This window comes from Equus przewalskii, chromosome 20, assembly GCF_037783145.1.
Source record: "Equus przewalskii isolate Varuska chromosome 20, EquPr2, whole genome shotgun sequence".
NCBI lineage: Eukaryota > Metazoa > Chordata > Mammalia > Perissodactyla > Equidae > Equus > Equus przewalskii.
Window position 1 is genome coordinate 1,626,121 of NC_091850.1, and position 19,702 is coordinate 1,645,822.

At 52.5% G+C, this 19,702-nt stretch overlaps 1 protein-coding gene across 46 annotated transcripts in view; it reads right to left on the reverse strand.

Annotated features, from left to right (window-relative positions):
* Positions 1-19,702, reverse strand: part of EPS15L1 (epidermal growth factor receptor pathway substrate 15 like 1) — a 93,309-nt gene that overhangs the window by 14,447 nt on the left and 59,160 nt on the right. For 14 of the 46 annotated variants that reach the window (XM_070586477.1, XM_070586458.1, XM_070586475.1 and 11 more), the window contains exons 19-22: positions 19,394-19,530; positions 15,266-15,326; positions 14,242-14,324; positions 7,356-7,488 (exon numbers count right to left, since the gene is read on the reverse strand). In XM_070586477.1, coding sequence (XP_070442578.1) covers positions 7,356-7,488; positions 14,242-14,324; positions 15,266-15,326; positions 19,394-19,530 — 414 coding nt within the window. Of the gene's footprint in view, positions 1-4,979; positions 5,028-7,355; positions 7,489-8,905; positions 10,057-11,777; positions 12,082-14,241; positions 14,325-15,265; positions 15,327-19,393; positions 19,531-19,702 lie in introns of those variants that run through there. The other 32 variants (XM_070586470.1, XM_070586452.1, XM_070586451.1 and 29 more) reach the window with 5 other exon arrangements.

Sequence of the window (19,702 nt, forward strand, 5' to 3'; positions counted from 1 at the left end):
TGTCCAGAGCACAACCTTTCAAATTCACAATCACTTAGAAACTTTTTACAGAAAAAGACTGCTTTTTACAACCCCCCCCCCCCCCACCCACAACTGTTTTCCTCTGGCTGCCACCTCCGGTGGGCTGGGAAGGCAGCGGAGGAACGCCGGGGTCTCTGGCTGGGACCCGCAGGACCAACGCCCGGCCTGCAGGGAGGAGCCCTGCAGCCGGCAGCCTGCTCGCCTGGCTGAGGCATGCGGGAGAAGGCAAACCCAGCAGATCAAAGCGTGCCAAGTCGCACAGCCCTGGCTGATAAAATCTGAGGTCCCACCATCACAGTGTTGAGATTTTCCACTAAAAAATATTTACCGAATTTTAAGAAAATCTGCTTAATGCATTGAAGGGAACAGGATGAGGTTTGGTTCTGAATTGTTGAGAAAAGCTGAACAAATATTTACTATTATCCATCAGGCACCCCCACAACTGACGTGTTTTTCATCCTCTGAGAGGCATCTGAGGTGGTCAAAGGTCATGGAAATTGCACCGGGCGACAAGTCCCATGGATGTAGGGTCATCCCACTGTCAGAAGAAAAAGGAGAAAAGCAGCCACACTTTTTGGGTCCTCAAAAGATAAACATCTTTTGGAGTGAGAAATACAATTTTTGAGAGGTTTCCACAAAATGCTCCCATGACATGCGTAAGAAACCTGATAGGGGGCTACTCAGTTCTGGAACAAAGGAGGGGAGGGGACAGGTGATGCACAAACAAATCTACAATCAGGAATCAGTCTTTACAACAAAAGCAAAGCAGACTGCAGGGCTCAGAGTTCTGCTTTGTGAAAAATCACCTTTGCTCTTTGATCTGCGCCTGTGTGCCAGCCTGCCCTGTCCCCTCCGAGGGGCTCGGGTGCCTTGGGGGGATGGGGAGATGCTAGCCACACGCAGCCAAGCTGGCGGAACCCTGGGTCTGCACGGGGGTGACGGGTGCCCAGCCTTATTCCTCCCTACAGGGGAACACCAATGCCACCAGAATGCCCCTCTGCACAGGCAGGGGTGCTGTGCCCACATGTAACAGTCCCCATGGGGCCACGGCGGGTCTGGAAGCCAGCCAGCAGGCAGCGTGCACTGCAGAGGAAGGGACAGTCCACCAGGGGCTCCCTCCTGCTGGCGGGCAGCTGGGAAAGAGGTGGGAGAGCCTGGAGCAGAACGGGGACCCCTACTCTCACTCTCTTCGTGGTCAGATGCCCCACTGATCACACTGCTCTTTTTCAGTTGACAACGGCAGAGGGAGGGGGGACTGTGGGACTCAGTGCTTTGAACGTGAGAAACGAAGAGATGAGGGACCATATTCATCCTGCGGGAAAAGCAGGATCCGCAGAGGGAGCATCTTGCTGGGGCCCTCCCGCTGCTGTAGCGGGAACTAAGGGACCAGGGCAGGACCGGCCAGCAGGGAGGCGCCGGGGGCAGGTGTGGCTCCTGTCTGTTCACCCCCATGCTCAGATGCAGGACGGGGAGTCTGGGCTCTCTGGGCCTGCCCCCAACCCGAGGCCCCACAGCCCCCAGAACTCCAGCTGCCTGAGCCCTGACTCCTCTGCTCCAGGACCCCAATCCCGGGCATTTGTGCCCCACTGAACAACAGGTGACAACCGTGTCACTCAACTCCCACTCAATCCGCCCTTCTGGGTGCAGGAGGGTGGGTGTGTGCTAAGATAGGCAAATGCTTCTATTTTCAAACTCAGCCGACTTTGCAGAACAGAAATTCAACGCAAAGAACAATCCGTCTCCAGGATTTTACATGTAACTGGTTGAGAAGAAAATCACCTTTCTCCCTCTACCAGGGGCAGGGCTCACGGGCTCTCAAGCACTCGCTGTCAGGGGTCGCAGCCAGCCTTGGCCATGCTGGCAGGCAGGCAGGGAGGGTGCCACCACGCTGGGCATCTGAGCTCCCTGGAGCACTGTAACCCCAGCTGGCCAGCAATTGCCAGAACTTTCCAGGCTTGTCAAGCTGGCAGTGAACCACTTTTGTCCCATTCTAGAACTTCACATGTAGCCACTGAATTATCTCTTTGAAATCATCGTGGGAACGGAATTAAAGTAGTTAAGTTCAAGGCTAAGGTGCTAACCGCACGGCTCAACTGGAGAAGCCATTTTACAAGTGGATCTGGTGTGACAAACAAGAGGTCAGAACCCACGCGAGCCAAGGACAGCCACCCCGGTGTCACCCTTCGCCTGGCATTTCACAGCACACGGGCTGATGCCGGTCAGGAAGGGCGGCTCCCTCCGTGACCGCGGCCCGTGCAGGAGCTCCCCAGGATGGTCAAGGTGACCACCGAGTGAGCGGGCTGGCCCCGGGGGGCGGCAAGCAGAAAACCGCCCCAAAGAATCCCAGCCAGTCACCCTGTGTGGAGCCTACACACAGGTGTGGGAGGGGACTTGTGTTTTAGGGGAGAATTTTTTTTTAAGAATCATTTGAATCAAACAGGACAGGTAAAATGGCATCTCATTGTCCTGCGTTCATTGGAAGAATCGTGGGAGAGGGAAGAGGGTCAAAAAGACTCCGTAAGCATGTGCATGGCTTTACTCTGGAGGTGAAGAGGTCGTCAGCAGTAATAAAAGGGTAATTAAATTGGGGAGAGGTTAAAGGTGAGTGGCTGGTTAGCGGTGAAGGCGCGCTAGCTGGTGTCACCCAGGGCTGCAGGAACCGCAATGCAGGGCTGCACTTGCAGGAAGTGGCAAGGGTGGGGCCGGGCGCAGGATCCCGCTATCTGTCGCCGCGGGGCGCGAGGCCCAATCACTGACACCCACACAGCCATTTCCTGTACTTAAAAAAAAAATCTGTTTCTCTCTTTGCAAATCAACAACTTTTACCTAGAAACTCTTCAGCGGTGAGTTCTGACTGATCTAGATCTCTGGTCCGTTGCAGAAAATACACCATTGTTTACCTGGGGGAGGTGTGTGCGCTAACTTTAACTGACAGGTTTCGGCGGCTGCTGGCGGAGTCTGTTTTGCATCTGCCTGGAAGAAACCAGTTCTCTCTCCCCAAACAGACACCTGCTGGTTATTGAATACCTTGATAGACCTTTCTAGAAAAGACCTCCAGGCATAGAGAACTCAGTGCCGAAGCCCTGTTCATGCTCCAGAGGCCAACTCTCGCTGGTCCCTGAGGGCACACTCTCTGGCTTGGGGCAAGAGAGAATGGGGTATGTGGCCTTGAGAGCAGATGACCAGCCGTGGGCTGCTCCTGTCATACCCGTGTGATACCACAACTCTTGTAGGGGATCCTTGGCAAGGCTCCCAGGTGGAGGGGTCCCCACTGTGACTGCACAGGCTGACACAAATACGTGTTTATTGCATGTCAATTAAAACTCAATGGAGCTTTTAAACACAGCTCCCATAGAATGGGAACTATACCTCTCATGCATGAGACGGCAGCCAGAAACCACGCGTGCCTCACACCGCACGTGCACTTGGGCCCACACGAGCGACGGCAGCTACGTTTTGCCGAGAGGACCCTGGAGCCCTCTTTGAAGTTCCACTACCCACGCTCTGACTGCTCTCAACTGCAAAGACTTCTGTAGCCTGCAGTCTCACGGGAGAAAGTCTGCCTTGATGACTCCCTGCACGCACAGGCTGCCTCAGGCCCAGCCTCTGTCTCTCCCAGGAAAGGACCTACCTGTGGAAGGGGGCCCTGCGTCCTGGTCCCGTACCCTGGGAGCAGGTTGGGGGTGCACCGCACATCTGTCACACCACGGGCAACTGCTGTGCAAGGGCACTTTACCCACATGGCCACCTGCTAGGTCAGAGTTGGTCCCATGCTCAAGCAGGAAAACTGAGGCTTGGCAAGGTTAAGATACCTGCCCAGAGCCCCTCAGGGGGACGGCAGCAGGGCTGGCACGGGAACCTAGGCCCCTGTCCGACATCTGGAAAGCAGTCTGGTCAAGCAGCTTCCCGGGACTCTGGCAGGATGGGCATCCCAGCAGCTGGAGGCAATCAGCGTCAGACTCAGTGTCTCGGTCTTACAGGTTGGAGCCAAACTCCAGGTGCAGAGACTAGAAACCTCAGGAGCCCCTTGGACAGGCAAGCCCCAGGTGGGAATGTGGGGACATCAGACCCATTTCACACGCAGGGCAGCATGTTTATGGAAGAGCCCATCCTTCATCCTGGTTTCTGCAAGTGCAGGCGTGAAGCTGCGCATTTGGTTTGTGAGAAGAACTGTTATCACCAGACGGCCTGCGTCATTCACTCTGCCTATCTCCACAGGATCACGGCTGGACCACCAGAGCCACAGGGCCCCAGGAGCAGGGGGCCCACCTCACCTCCACCACATTCAGCCACGCTGGGACCGCAGCTCCCCCTACATGTCAGGGAGGCCCTGGAGTGCGATGACGAGCTATTCCTGGGAGAAGGCAGCCACCATTGCATGCTGGCCACGTGGCCTTTTCAAGCAGGAAAAGGCCGGGCCAGCGAGAAGAGTAGAAAAGAACGTTCCATTTCCTCACTTTCAAACTGTTGGACTTTATATTTTCTTAAAAAAAAAAACAAAAACACTTGTACATCCTCTCGGCTGCTTCCCATCCTAAACAGCCAAGAAAACAAGAGGCCTGCCTTGTGCTTTCGTAACGAGTGTTCTGAGCAGGACTTCCTCCAGCACGCATCTGCTGACCCGTCTTGCTAAGAACCAGCTAACGACTACGCTGCTCCCAGTTTACACAGCCTCGCTCTGTGCGGTGCGGACGGGGAGAAGGGAGAGCAGTGTGCACAGTGGGACCTCAATCCCTTCCATCAGAGAAGTGGTGGGGGCAGACACCTTCCTCTGCGTCCCCCAAAGAGCCGAACGCCTCCCCCAAATGTGACTTGTTCAAGCGTCAACCGCTGGGTCAGACACGCGCGTGGGTGCATCGGCACGGCTAGCGGTTTCAGGTTGTTAGAGGTTAGGATGAAACCACAGCAGAAACGCCGCTTGAAGCGCTCATGGCAACCGCCACACGGTGTGTACCTACCGCCCAGCAGTGTGTACAGCGCTGGCTTTTTCTGTTCAGCCATGGCTTCTGGGTAAGAGAATCAGACGAGAGACATTTAGGCCTACACGCGGATGCATTGCGGCTGCTCACACCGCACACATGTCAGCCATGTTCCAGAGCACCCCCAATCTCACGGCTTGATTCTCATTACAGCTGCCTATGGGGGTGGGAGGGCTGGGCGGAGGCAGGTCACTGGGTCACCTCGCTGATGACCTTAGGAGGCCCACGTGACTTCTCTCACTTCCCTTTTCTCTTCTGCTGAAAGGGCATCACACTGCCTATCTATCTCGCAGGTCTTGCTAGGATCTGGTGAGATAAGAGGCACACAAGTGCTTCTTAAGGGCCATGGACGTGAACAGGCTATTAGGGGCACCTCACCAGCCATAGCAGAGCAAGGGTGTGGCAGCCCACAGCCAAGAGCAGAGGCAGCCTAAGACCCCCAGGGTCAAACAACCCCAAAACATGGACAGCTCTCTAAGAAGCCTAAGCTCAGACACCAGCTCCAAGGAGGCCCCCAAACTCCTGGTGTTCTCTGCTTGTTAAGTCTGCGCTACACTAAAAGCAGAAGCCAAAATGTGGTGGGCAGAATCGCAGAGGGAGACACAAGGGGAGGGGACAGCAGAAGGCAAGTTCGAAAGCAGACCGAGCACTGGTTCAGATAAGAAGAGGAGGCCAAGAAGAGAGTTTCCAAGAAACCCTGAGAATGAAGCCATGAACCTGTCAGCCACTGAGTGGAGCATCTCCTCCTTGAGGAACATGTATGTGCACATGCATTCACAGGAGAGCATGTGCACATGTGTGCATGCAGGCACTGTGTGAGAACATGTGTGCGCATAGGTATGAGTGTGTGTGCACATGTCTGCACATGCAACTAGAGTGTGCATGCATGTTTACATGTGCAAGTGTGAGCATGCAGTACGTGAACGTGTGTGCGCACATGTATGTGCACAACTGTGTGCAAGCAGGTGCATGTGTGCACATGAACTGCATGCACTGTGTATGTGCATGTACATGCTTGTGTCCATGCATGTACAAGCATACTGTTGCTCCCATCTTTCAGGCAGAGGAGGCCTGATGCCATTTGATCAGGAGACCATCAAGGTCCCCTAAGCCACTGTCTCCGTCTAAGGCACCAGCAACCTCTCACAGATGGAAGGGAATTCCTTTGTTGGTTCTGCTCCCCCCACCCCGTTTCATCGTAAATGCCTTTGATGTGTGGCTGACAGAAGTGATCGCTTCATGCATCTGTTTCTGCTCACAGTTCACAGAAAATCTGTTATAAATCCACCCGGCCCATTGGTCATACTTTCTCTCATGACTCATCTGTAAGGAGGCCAAACTGGCACATCAGGAGATGCTCCACCCATCCCCCTGAGAGAAAGCTCCGGCCAGCCCAGGTGATAGGAGGGGAGAGGCAGTGTTTTTAAAATTCCTTCCCCTCCGTTCGTCTCTACTGACAGGTGGACCTTGTGTAGGAAGAGTGGCCAACCTTGGACCAATGACCACTGATAACTAGAGAGCTCGAGGGCCTGCAATGACCATGGGCCTCATGGGAAGATTGAAGGAGAGGGGCAAGCTCAGGCCGGAGGGAGAGGGAAGGCCATGCAGAGCAGGCAGAGTGAGGGAGCGAGTGCTTCTCCTGTCGCCACCCACAGTCTAGGGACAGCGCAGGCGAGACTGCCTGGAAACTTGCGAATGAGACACATCCTGGCCGAGGCACCAAGGAAACACGGAGGGGATGGATACACGGACTGAGAAACTGCAATGAATCCTTCTGCCGCTGAAGCAACAGCATTCTGCTTTCGAGTCTGTAACCCAGCCTGTCAGCCTTTCCCATCACCTGAGAGAGATCCCATGCACAAGTTCAAAGTCCTCAGAATCCTCAGGGGGGATGCGCTGGGCCCTCTCCTGAGAGCAGGGCCTGGGCCAAGGCTGAGAGAAATCAGCAGCCTGGCCAGACTGAATCAAGAGGGCAGCCTCGGCCACCAGTGCTGCCGTCCCCACCCTAGGGCCCTCCCTGAGCCAACCTGGGAAAGAGCTCAGGTGGGGTGGGGAGGCTGGAGCGGCCGCAGGGCCTGGTAACTTGCTTGGCTGGGATTGTACGGCAGCTCTGAGCCCTGAGCCTTCCAGAGACCACCCTGGAGCCCCAAACAGAGCTTGGAGCCAGTGAGGGGCCCGGGCTACACACACACCATGCACGGACCCAGGCGACTAGGTGGAGGGGAGACCCTTTTGCTCTGAGTGTGGGCCCCATGGCATCTGCTCTCCTCTGGGCCGGTGAACGGAGGGGCCCTCAGTTCCCCCGCCGTCCTGCACCGGTGGGTGGGCGGCTGCAAGAGAAGAGAGAGTACTGACCGCTGGGCGGTTTAGGCCGTGGAGGAGCAGGCTTCTTCGGAGGCAGAGCGGGAGTGTCCTGTTTACTTTTAAAGGGGTCATCTGAGAATCCTGCCCCTCCAAAGGAGGAGGTGAAAGGGCCAGAAGTTGGGGGCTGAAAGAGAGGACACGAAAGAGAGGCAGAAATAACTGTTAACACGGAGGCAACGGACGTCCATTGAGCCGATGCTCACATACAGAGAGCCTCAGCGAGGCCCCCAACCCTCCAGGCTGTGCAGCACAGCCCCTGCTCGGTCCCAGGGTCTCTCACAAGCCCCCTGGAGTCCTCCAGCCTCTGACAGGCAAGCCAGCAAACAAAGAGCAGGCGAGAGCAGCCCCATGAGGGAGTGCCCCTTCCACACAGGCCATCCCACCCACACAGGGACAATGGGTATTCCTGACCCCAGAGTCCCCTGGGCCTCCAGCTCATGTTTCAGAGATGCACCCCCCCCTCACCCTGTGCCGCCTCCAGGCTAAGTGCTGGCCTGTGTGGCCAATGCCTTCCATCAGTGACAGGCAGCAACAGGCGTCTGATCAGAATGGCACCAGACCCTCTCATGCCCCTGGGCTGCCTATGGGTGCCCCTCAAGTGAGTCAAGTCGGAGCCCACGCTTGACTGACCAGCCCAGCCCACCATTGTTGGCACAGCCATGGCTCCTCTGTTGGGCTCTTATCACATTTGGCCTGGACCTCCCACTCCTGCTCCCACCCACCCCTGCATCACCTGTCTCCAACCCAAATCAAACCCGATCACCCCAGCGACAGATAGGTGCATGGAGAGAGGGATGCGTGGCTAGGTAGATGGGTAGAGATGACAGACAGGTGGAGAGGTATGGAGCACTGAATGGTCCCAATGCCCACAGGCAACCTCTAAGCACACTTTGAGGCATGCAGGGCCTTCATCACGGCCCCCCACTGCCTGATTCTTCAGCCTCATCCCTGCAGTCACCCCCATCCCCTCCCAATGATTCCTGGGTCCCTGGAATCCTTTACACCAGTGTCTCCAGGCCCCTGAGCACATGGGGTCCTCAGAAGGGAGGCTTGTGCATGCCCACCTCCTCTGTGTCAGCACAGGTGAGGGGGCAGCACACCTGCTGGCCGAGCCTGGGTGGGCAGTGACTCATCTCTGTGTGCACCCCCACCTCAAACACGAGCACAGCACCAGGCTTGACAAACCGCAGGTGAGCTGGCTCCTCTCGGGTGACAGGGCCTTGGGTACCCCAAAAAGAGAAGATCACTTTCCCTGGGGTTGGGGAACCACTTTTACTAAAATAGAAAATAAGCAGGAAAAAGTACAGCAGGAAACACAGAGCCACTAGAAACAAAGGGATTGGTAGAAACTGGTGTAAAAATGCTAGTATGGTCCTCAAAGAGCAAGGAAAGGAGACACGAAATCCGTGGGAGGGCAGGAGTTGGACAGGGCACAGAGAGGGCATTTCATGTCCCCTCCACAGGGGGCAGGCCTGAGGACAAAGACAAAGCAGCAACACAACGGTGCACACATGGGACTTTCTTAGATAAGCTGGACCAACCAATTACTGGAGCAGTGGGGAGAAGGGGCGACTCCAGTCGTGGAAGATGGCTCCCCCTCCGCCAGGATCCAGTCACGGGGACACGGCTCCCCCTCCGCCAGGATCCAGTCACGGGGATACAGCTCCTCTAGGATCCAGTCACGGGGACACGGCTCCCCCTCCGCCAGGATCCAGTCACGGGGATACGGCTCCTCCAGGATCCAGTCACGGGGATACGGCTCCTCCAGGATCCAGTCACGGGGATATGGCTCCTCCAGGATCCAGTCACGGGGATATGGCTCCTCCAGGATCCAGTCACGGGGACACGGCTCCCCCCTGCCAGGATCCAGTCATGGGACTGGCTCCTCCTCTAGGCTCTAGTCATGGGGACAGCACGCAGCAGCCTTGACCTCTGGTATCTAGTTATAGACACTAGTCTCAGGTGAGGGACAGGTGGCAGCCCACAGGATGAGGAGGGGCCTGGAGAGGCTTCTGCACACTCTGCTGACCCCCGTGGGAGATGCTGGCTCTGTGCTGATCTTCTCACCTCATCTTCCAAATAGCCTTGGGAGGGAGTCCTACCGTCACCACTTCCGTTTTACACATAGGGAAACTGAGGCACAGTGAAGAGATGCAGCCTGCCAATCACCGCACCTCAGTGGTGGAGTGAGGGCAAGAACCCACGTCGTCTGCCTTCTGGGTCAGGAGCCCTGGGCGTTGCCATCGGCTGCTGGCAGCCTGCCTCACAGTAGGTTTGGGACCATGTTCTGGGCAGTGTCCCTGTCCTTAGGCCTATGGAAGAGACATGCGTGGATGCACGTGAGAGGCAGAGTAAGGCAGGAGGAGGCCCAGAGGAAGATGGGGGTCCAACGAGGAAGACTCGTTTCCTTGCCAGGACCACCCTGGCATACCAGGAAGCTCTGAGAAGGCTGCAGGGCTGTGGCTGCAGGGCTGTGGCAGGGCCAGGAGGTGCCTCCCTCCATGCTGCTGTTCCCCTCTCCTGGGCTCTGTGACACTTGTCCCTTTAGGCATGAAAGTCGGGGAGTCTCTTTGTAAAACCTGCTGCTTGAGTTTCCAGAACATCCGCTTGGTCAGGCTGCAGAGCACAGTGGTCAGGGTGGGGTCTGGATGCCCTGCCACCCACTAACAGCTCCGTGTCTCGGTTCCCTCATCTGTGAAATGACAATAATGACAGGCCCTAGTGCACAGGGTCGCCGCTAGAATGCAAGAAGGTAACGCATAAAATCACTCCACCTGGCTCCTGGACGATGTTAGCACTGAGATGGCATGACTATTATCACGCCAAGGCTGCAGACATAATGAGAGTTCTTGTTGACACCTGCAAAAGACCCTGGGAACGCCCTGCCAGCTGCAGATGCTTCGCTGCTGCCGCCTCACACCACCCGCAGAGCCATTCCCAGAGGAAGGCGGCACGAGAGCTGAGGCACGGCGGCCCAGCTTTAAAATGGTGCTCTGGGGTCTGCTGCTGGGAAAAGAGTGAGGTGGGGACAGAGAGGGAGGGAACACTGGTTCTTCTGCTTATGCCTCCGCCACTCACAGAGCACAGCCCAGGCCCAGGGCTCACGTGATTTCCACCACAACCTGAGCCGGGCAGGCAGGAATCCAAACCATTTTCTTAGCAGAGAGGTGGTGTGACTGGCCCCAAGGCCCTCCCTCGTGTGGACTCCAGTCCTTGTCCTGGGAGCACACCAGCTCTGGGGTAGGAGGGCAGAGGGGCACCAGGAACCCTCTGGATGCACTCCCAGTCTCAGGTGCACAGTGTCCTTTTCTCTCCAGGCCATGCACTGCCTCCTGGACTGTCACCCAACTGGAGCGAGTGCTCAGCTGGTCGCCGAGGCAGGGCCCACCCTTGGGAGCCGCACCACCCCTGGCTTGGGCAACAAAGGGTTCAGAGAAGGGGGGAACCTAAAGGGTCCACTCAGCTCAGAGTCCCTAACACGTGAGAGCCAGCAACACACTAAAACCAGAGCTGCAATGCTCATCCTGGCTGGCTGGGGCTCCGTGGGCCAAGCGGACTCTCCGCCCGCTTCTGTGTAAACCCACCGAGCGGCTCGCTCCAACGTTCCAACTCAATGCCCGGTTCCCCCGCGACAGTGAATTACATCACTTCCAACACCAAAAAGCCTGTGTCATTTCCAAATCCCAATTTCCACAACTTCTAGTTTCGCAAGAAGCCTCCTTTGGGACCCAATTTGTCCCCCCTCGGGCTGGGGCTTCAGGGAAAGTTGCTATTTTTAGAAGAGTTTCAGTGAAGCCGGTCGGGGCTCTCCGGGCTGGCCCAGAGTGAAGCATGCTCAGAAAAAAAAGGCAGACAGAAAAGCCAGTGTGAGAGCAGCTCTCAGAGAAACACGCGCGGGCTCACAGTTTAAAAAACTAGGTTAAAGCAAAAGAGTCTTAGCTCTTCAAAAACAGCCCTAAATAGCAATGCACAGCTTCAAATGACCAACCACCTATCAAGGATTTCAGACACGGCTCTTTTTCGGGGGGAGGGGTGACACAATCAAGTTCAAGTCTTGTTTTTATTCTCAGACGCTCCCTGAGATCTAATTTGGGGGATTTGCTTTTAAAGCAAGGTAATGGAGTTTCGGATCGACACCTTCTGGAAAAATCTCTGTGTGTGGGAGGACCTCAGCTAAGAATGAGAGCCAAAGAGCCTCCCAGAAGAAGAACCTCCTGGGATCAGATTGCTGGCTGTCGTCTTCCCTTAGGGCTGCCCCACAGAGGACACTTTGATTTAGGGGAAGTTGAAAAGGGGCACCCGTGGGCCTCGCTTCCCCACCCACTCAGAAGGGGAAAAGCTGGAGATGTGAAAAACAAAAAAACAAGAAAAACCAAGAAGCCAAAAAAAAAAAAAAAAACACCTTCTTGCCACTTTACTTTCATTTCCTTCAGCATTTTATTTATACACACAATGTTGTTCTTGAAAGACAGAAAGGGAACCAAAAAGGAAAAACAGAGTGACAAGGTCAGGGCTCGGTGTTCAGCTGGACAGGCGCACGAGAGCGGAGCTGCCGGGACCGTGGAAACGGAACAGCAGAAGGCTGGGGACGAATTTCCCCGGCCCCATCCAGCTCCAGCCCACCCAGCACCTCCAACAGGAAGGGGCGCTGGCTCAGAAGTCACGGTACACGTGCATGTGCGGCCTGATCGGGGACACGGGGACCAGGAGAGGGAAACTGGAATTGGAAGAGGGAAAATGCAACTTTAGATTAGAAGGGGCAGAGAGAGGAGGCCCAGGCCCTGAGTGGCCGCGGGGAACAGAGACCACCCGGAGAAGGGAACATGGTCTTCCTGCCTTGCACGGTCCTCCAGGCTGGCGGCCCTGCAGGGACCTCCGCAAGCCCACACAGCCTCCATTCAGACACTTCTTGAAATAGGGGCCTCGTTGGTGCCCTGGTCCTTGTCCTAGCTCAGGCCACTGCTAGCTCTCACTCCCTCTGCCTCCAGGGCCAGCCTCCCACAGGGAGAGAGCCCACTTGCGACTGCTCGAGAACACAAGACAAACCCTTCCCTGGAGATTGCTGCCACCAAGTGGCAGAAGTTTTCTGATTTAAGGAGACGGTTTCCTGCTCACTAAGCAGGGACAGAAGCCGAGGACACACGGCGCCACTCAAGGAGCAGAGACGTGTAACAGCCACTAAGCGACACACAGAGGGCCAATCCCATGCCCTCTGGTGCCTGCCAGCCAATCCCAGTGTCCCAAGGGTCCATGTCACAGCGTTTCCATATGAGGGATGGAGGCTGGTTGTCCTCCAGGCACTGGAAGGAGAGAGGCCACCCCACCAGCACCTCTGGGCTCCCTCCTGGGTGGCCGACGGGCGAACAGATGCTCCGCCTCTGGCCAGAAGCTGGATGTGCCACCGCGACAGTTTATGCTCACACACTTATTTGAAAACCTAAACAGAATCTCAAGTGTTTCTCGGAAGCCGTGCGCCACAGTCACACTTCGGTAACCACAAGCGCTCAGCATCCAGACAGTTGTGTACTCCTGGGCTGAGTGAACAGGGAGCACGCAGGCAGGACGCCCCGAGGAGCTGGCTGGGCGGGGGTGAGCTGGTGCGGGAGGCGCAGGACTCCTCGCTGCAGGGGCTCAGCTCCCACATCCGGGGGCTCCCCGCCCCGACCCCTCCCCACCTCCTGGCTGTGAGCTTTCCCTAACTAAGAGGCAGGACTGGGGACAGGGACTGTTTTCTGCTCTTGGCCGATGGGACCTGGGCTGGAACAGGCCGCTGGTAAAGATGGGCGGAATGAAAGCAGAAAGTTGGGCCCTGTGGCTCTAAGGCCCTTTCTCTCTGAGGGATCCTGCCCTCACCAGCCTCAGGGGTTGCCAAGGAGGAACGGAGCACAGGCAGGTGTGGGGGATGCGGACTTGAGGCTGAGGTGAGGCACACCTGGGCTGCTTTCCTAAGTCTCATCAAAGAAGCACCTGCTCACAGTTAAAACCAAGAGACACTAAAAGCTACACTGAAGAGCAGCAGACCCTCGGCCCGCTGCTTCTCCCACTTGCCGAGGCCAACGCTTTCAATTTCTTAGCAGTTTCTTCCCTAATTTACCTCAGTAATCATGGGCTTCTACTGTTATTTCTTGACCTGCCATTTTGGACACGACCTACTGACGGACTTCTTGACACACTGAAGATTCAGCTGTCCCCACACGGTCCCCCAAGCCCCTTCAACAGTGCTCTAACTCCATCTGGGGCTACATGCACAGCCAGTTAACCTAACTATGGCCACAAACACTGTCCAGCCCAACAACAGCATAAATGTTGTCCATCTTGGACAGCTCGCTCTTCACCTGTATATTCATTTGCTGAGGCTAGGCCTCGCTTTTCACACCCCTTGAGGCTACTGTTCACAGGTGGCTCCAGGCATGCGGCTCACTCTCTCCAGACACCTCCTGCCTGCCAGCCTGTGGCCCACAGTCCTGGCCACAGTTGGTTGCACAGCAGGCCAGCTTCCCATGACCCTCCTGGGCCCTCTGCCTAACACCCTGAGTGTGTGCAGCCACAGCGAGGCCTTATCACCTGAGACCCGTCAGCCAGCAGACACCAGTGGGAGCAAGGAGGAGGCGATGGTGCTCATGCTTCAGCAAGGGACTTGGGGCTCTGGCAGTTCTGCTCAGAGGACGAGGAGGCAAATGGGCCCGATCACAGGCACGGGTGCTACTAGACCCAGCCTGCTGACTCACCACCTTGTGGGAGGACACGTTTCAGTTCGACAGGTGCCGAGGGAATGCATACATGGGGTTAACAAGTACGCCTGGCAGCCCATGACAAGACCATGACAAGAGGGACAAGGACTGGCAGAGGCACGGGGGCTCCATGGGAGGGGCTTTACCTTGGACATCTGGCTGAAGTCAGCAAAGCCCTCAGCACTACTGAAGGAGCCACTTCCGAAGGGGTCCAAGGTTCCAAAGGGACCTGCAAGCAGCACCAACAGAGGCCGAGTTACAGGGCTTTCCTGGGACACGCCTCCTGGGGTCAAGGGGCAGTGTCGCCTCTCGGTACTCAACAGTCCCCAAAGCAGGCGATTTGGGGAGGTCACGTTTGTTTGCTGGGGTCGTGCATTGGGGTGCAGGTCCTCAACAAGGCCTTCTGCCCACCCCTGCTGTGGCTCGAAGTTGGTGTAGTTCGGCCAGACGGTTTCTTGACATGACAGCCAGCTCGGGAGAGCCAGAGGGACTCTGCCCCATGTCTATGTTTCAAGCCAGCACTGTTCACAGTCAGCAAAGGAGCAACAAGTGCCCTGTGGAAGCACAGCCTGCTGTCCCAATGAGTCAGGAGGGGAGAGGGAGGGGACCCACTGTCCACATGATTTATGTGGGGAGGTCATCTGTGGGTAGAGACTTTTGCCGAGCTTTCTCCCTTGGTGGGACAATTTTCTGGAGCAACCCACATGCCCACCTATGATATCAAACTCTGTAACCAATAAGCGGGAGCTGCTAGGCAAAGTGGGGCCTGTTCCCAAAAGCAACAGGGAGTCACAAATGCTCCCTTCCCTTAATGCACAAGCCAGTACCCTTGGTCAAACTTTGGATTCTTTTAGGAAACAAATCCAAAGGTACAAACCAAAGATTTATACAGAGGAATTAGTAAAGAATCACTAATAATTTTGGTGTTATTACCAAATTAATTGCTATTGCCAAGCTTCCTTTCCAGAAACATGATAGCTCTTGCGGGGGAAGATGAGCAGCCAGGGGGTACTGGCCTTGGCCAAACCACCTCAGGTGAGGATCTGGGTGCCACTGACTAATGACATAAACACTGAAGACACACCAGTTTTGGAAACAAAAGCCTTAACTGGGTGGGCTCCTTCCTCAGCCCAAGGAAGAATCAGAAGGAAAATAAGCCATTAGTCTCACCTGATCCTTTTGAAGAGAGGCTGGAGGATGAAAAAGGATCACTGGATTCAAAGGGGTCAAGCTGAGTAAAAGGAAAGAGGAAAGAGTAAAAAGCAGTTCATTTATTCCACCATCCATTCATTCAGCCACAAACTTTCCTGGCACCTATGTACACTGTATCTGGTGCTGAGCTGTGGGGAGGATAAAATGATTTAAACTAAACTCCAGCAGAGCAAAAGCTCACCAGACTGATCCTTCCTGCAGATAACACCTATCAACTCTGGACAAAATGCAAAAAGAGATGTAAAAAGCAACCCCCAAAGGCTCAGAAAGCAGGCAGACTTTGGAGGAGGCCTGAAACTTGGCAGACGAAAGCAGTACAAGGTTGAGTTTTCTATTTTGACAGCTATAGTCTGAGGGTGTCAGGAGGCTAGGATCCCAACAAAAAACTCGCTATCTTTCTGCCCAGAGGAGGGAGGTCCAGGACAATCACAGCCATGGGAGAGGGAGAGAGGATCCAGAAAGGAGAAGCAGAGAATGGGATTCCCAAATTCCGTGATAAGCTCTTCCCAAGTCAAGGGCTGACTCCTGCCCTGTGCATGGGTGGGCAGACTGAGAGCAGCCTGCAGCTAAAGCCGCAAGTATAAAACCATAGGCATGAGAGAGTTTGCAGTCTGAGTCTCACCAAGTGAAGTGCCTGCTGAAACAAAACCATCCACACTCCGGAGGAATGTAACAGAATCCAGTTTCCACAACAGAGCACTCACAATGCATAGGATACTTCTCTAAATTACTCAATATACAGAGAACCAGAAAAATGCAGCCAATTCTCAAGGGAAAAGATAATCAATGGAGCAAATTCCACGACAACCTAGATGTTGGAATTCTCAGATGAGGACGTTAGAGCAGCAATAACTGCATTCAATGAGAAAAAAGAAAGTACGCTTAAAATGAACAAGATAGGAGATCTTAGCAGAGAAATAGAAATTATACAAAAGAAACAAATGGAAATTCTAAAACTGAAAAGCACAACACCTAGAAAAAAAATTCACTAGGTTAGCCAAACAACAGATGATAGAGAAAAAAATTAAGTGAAGTTAAAGACAGATCAGTAGAAATTACTCAATCTGAAAAAAGAAGAAAAGAGAAAGAAAAGAAAACAGACCATCAGGGACCTGTGGGGACAATAGCAAAAGGTTTAACATATGTGTAAGTGGAATCTCAGAAAAAGAGGAGAAAGAGAATATGGCAGAAAAAGAAAATAGTTGAAAAGTTACCAAATTTGGTGAAAGACATAATTCATGGATTTAAGAAGCTCAGCAAGCCCTAAACAGCATAAACACAAAGAAAACCAGACATTTCACAGTCAAATTATTGAAAACCTAAGATACAGAGAGGCTCTTTAAAGCAGCCAGAGAAAACAACACATTACATCTGGGGGAACAACTATTTCAAAGACGATGACTTCTCGTCAAGGGCAGTGGAGGCTGGAAGGCAGTGGAACAACATCCTAAAAGTGCTGAAAGCAAAAAATAGTACTAGATTGAGCACAAATACCCTTCAAGATGAAGCAAAGTAGACTTGTATTACAAGAAGTGCCAAAGGAAGTTCTTCAGGCTGAAGGAAAACGATAAGAAAGGGAAAATCACATTTTGAGAAAGGAATAAAGAGCATTAGAAATGGTAAGTATATGAGCAAAATTAAAAAACGATTTTTTTCTCTTAATTTCTTTAAAATACATACAACAGAATAAAGCAAAAATTCTAAGATTGACCTCGAAGTTTATAATATATTTAGATGCATTACGTTCATAGGACAGCTATAACATAAGGTACTACTGGTTAAGGGGAGCTGGATGAATGGACCTGCAATATGGATATATAGCTGCAAGTTTTCTACATTTTACATTAAATGATCTTATATTAACTCCAAGTGGCCTATGAAAAGTTAAGAGTGTTATATGGTAATCCCTAAAGCAACCTCTGAAATATAACAAAAAGACATATGGTTAAAAGAGGCCAGTAGTACAAGAAAATAGAATTCTAGAAAACAAACAATCCAAAAGGAGGCAGAAAAAGGGGAACAGAAGAACAAAACATAGGGCATAAAAAGCAAGCAAATAATAAAATAGACTTAAATCCAACCATATCAATAATTGCATTAAATGTTAATAGACTAGACACTCGATTTAGAAAGCAGAGATTTCCAGACTGGATTGGAAAGCAAACTCTAACTAAATGCTCAATACCAAAGGACCTTCATATGTAAACACTAGACAGATTGAAAGTACAGGGATGAAAAAAAGATATCACGCAAAGAACAAGCATAAGGAGGATGAAGTGGCTATTTTAACATGTGCTACAATAGATTTCAAGACAAAGAATAACACCAGAGGAATAAAGGGAACTTTTATAATAATAAAAAGGTCATTATGCATCAGGATGATACAACAATCATAAAAACATAGGTACCTGACAGAGCTTCCAAATACATGAAGCAAGACTCAACAGAAATAAGTGGGGATAGAGATTACTCCACAACCATAGGAGAAAATTTTAACATCCCTCTCTCAGCAACTGGTAGAGCTAAAAAGCAAACAAACAAAAACAGTAAAGACATAGATGACCTGAACAATACTATCGACCACCTTGACCTAATTGGCATTTATAGAACATGGCATCCAACAACTGCAGACATTCTTCTCAATTGCACATGGTATGTGCACCAATATGGATCATAAAATCAGTCTCAATAAATTTAAAAGGACTGAAAACATACATAATATGCTTTCGAGTAACAACACATTTTTTTAGAAAAAAATATTACAAGATATCTAGTTAAAAAAAAACTGGAAATGAAACAATACACCTTAAATAATCCATGGTTCAACAGAGAAATCACTAGGGAAACTGGAAAATATCTCAAACTGAATGACAATGAAGACACAACATATCAAAATGTGTGGAATGCAGCCAAAGCGGTGCTCAGAGGGAAATATGTAGCTTTAAACATTTATATTAGGAAAGATGGTCTAAAATCAATGACATAAGGTTGTATCTTAAGATGAAAGAAATAGAAGGGCAAAGTACTAACTCAAAATAAGTAAGAGGAAGGAAATAATAGAGAGTAGAAACCAATGAAATAGAAAACAAACAGGAGAGAAAATTAGTAGAGCCAAAAGCTGGTTCATGGAAAAGACAACAAAATTGATAAAGACTGGGAACACAGACTACCAATACCAAGAATGAAAGGGGAATCCCATGACAGTTTCTTATGGACAGAAATGTTATGAATTAATTCCTGCCTTCAAGGAGCTCTGGGTCTGGTGCTGCAGACCGAAAGGTCCATGGAGAAGAGAGAAACCAGGGAATGTGTAAGGTGGGGACAGAGATGCAGCCTATAACACAAAGGGAGGGCATAAAACACCCTCACTTAGGAAAATTTTCTATTCAATAACAAAGTCACTTTTTTTGCTTTTTAAATCCTAGATGATGCCAATTTATTCCAGTCCTTTGGGCCTAATACTGTGCAAAACACATGATTTCCTAGATGCTGCGGGGACGGGGGGCACACATGTGCCTTGCACACTAATTGCGGACCTGGACGTCCTCCTGCTGTGACCAGGACTCACGGAGGCAGTCGACTCCAGTGTCAGCATCAGTGCTGTGCACTAGGACGATGGCAGGGCGGTTGTGTGGAGGCTGGGGTGGTCTGTGGGAGTGTGTGGTACTTTGTTTCATTTTGTCTTTGTTGGGAGACAGAGCAGCAGTGGGGGCAGGTGACAGAGCAGAGAACCCAGCTGGAGGGCCTGAGCTGAAGTAACGGGTACAGAAAGGGACGGAGGAATTAGTGGTTCGGGACACAGACCACCTGACTTGGGCTCCCTGGACCGCTGGATGTGACGCCCTGCTTCACAGGAGGAGCCTCACAGGGACTAGCATGAACAGTCACCTTGCCATCCAGTAATGGGACCTGGCCCATGACCCAGCTCCTGGGGAACCGCCTGGCCTCACACAGCACACATGGCCCGCACTGGTTGGGTTAGCAAGCACAGTTGCAACAGGGGAGCCCCTGGCTCAGCCCACAGGGGAGGACAAGGAAGGGTTGCCTTCACACAGGCAGTGCCATCGCCTTCCCGGGCTCACTCACCTTTGAGGGTAAAGGAGGGTTTTTCGTGAAGGGGTCTGAGGTAAACGGGTCGTTCTTTGTCTGTTTCTTAAAGAAGTCATCGGAGGCAGAGCCACGGAACGGGTCACTTTCTTTGAAAGGATCCCCTCCAAATGGATCTAGATGATGTTTCGGAAAGTACAAAAAAAAGCCTCCTGAATAAACAACATTATGCTTAGTGAAAAAACCCAAATAAAATAAAGCACGGAACTGACTGATGCCATTTACATGAAATTCTAGAAAAGTAAAAACCATAGCAACAGAAAGCAGGTCATTGGTTGCCAGGAGCCT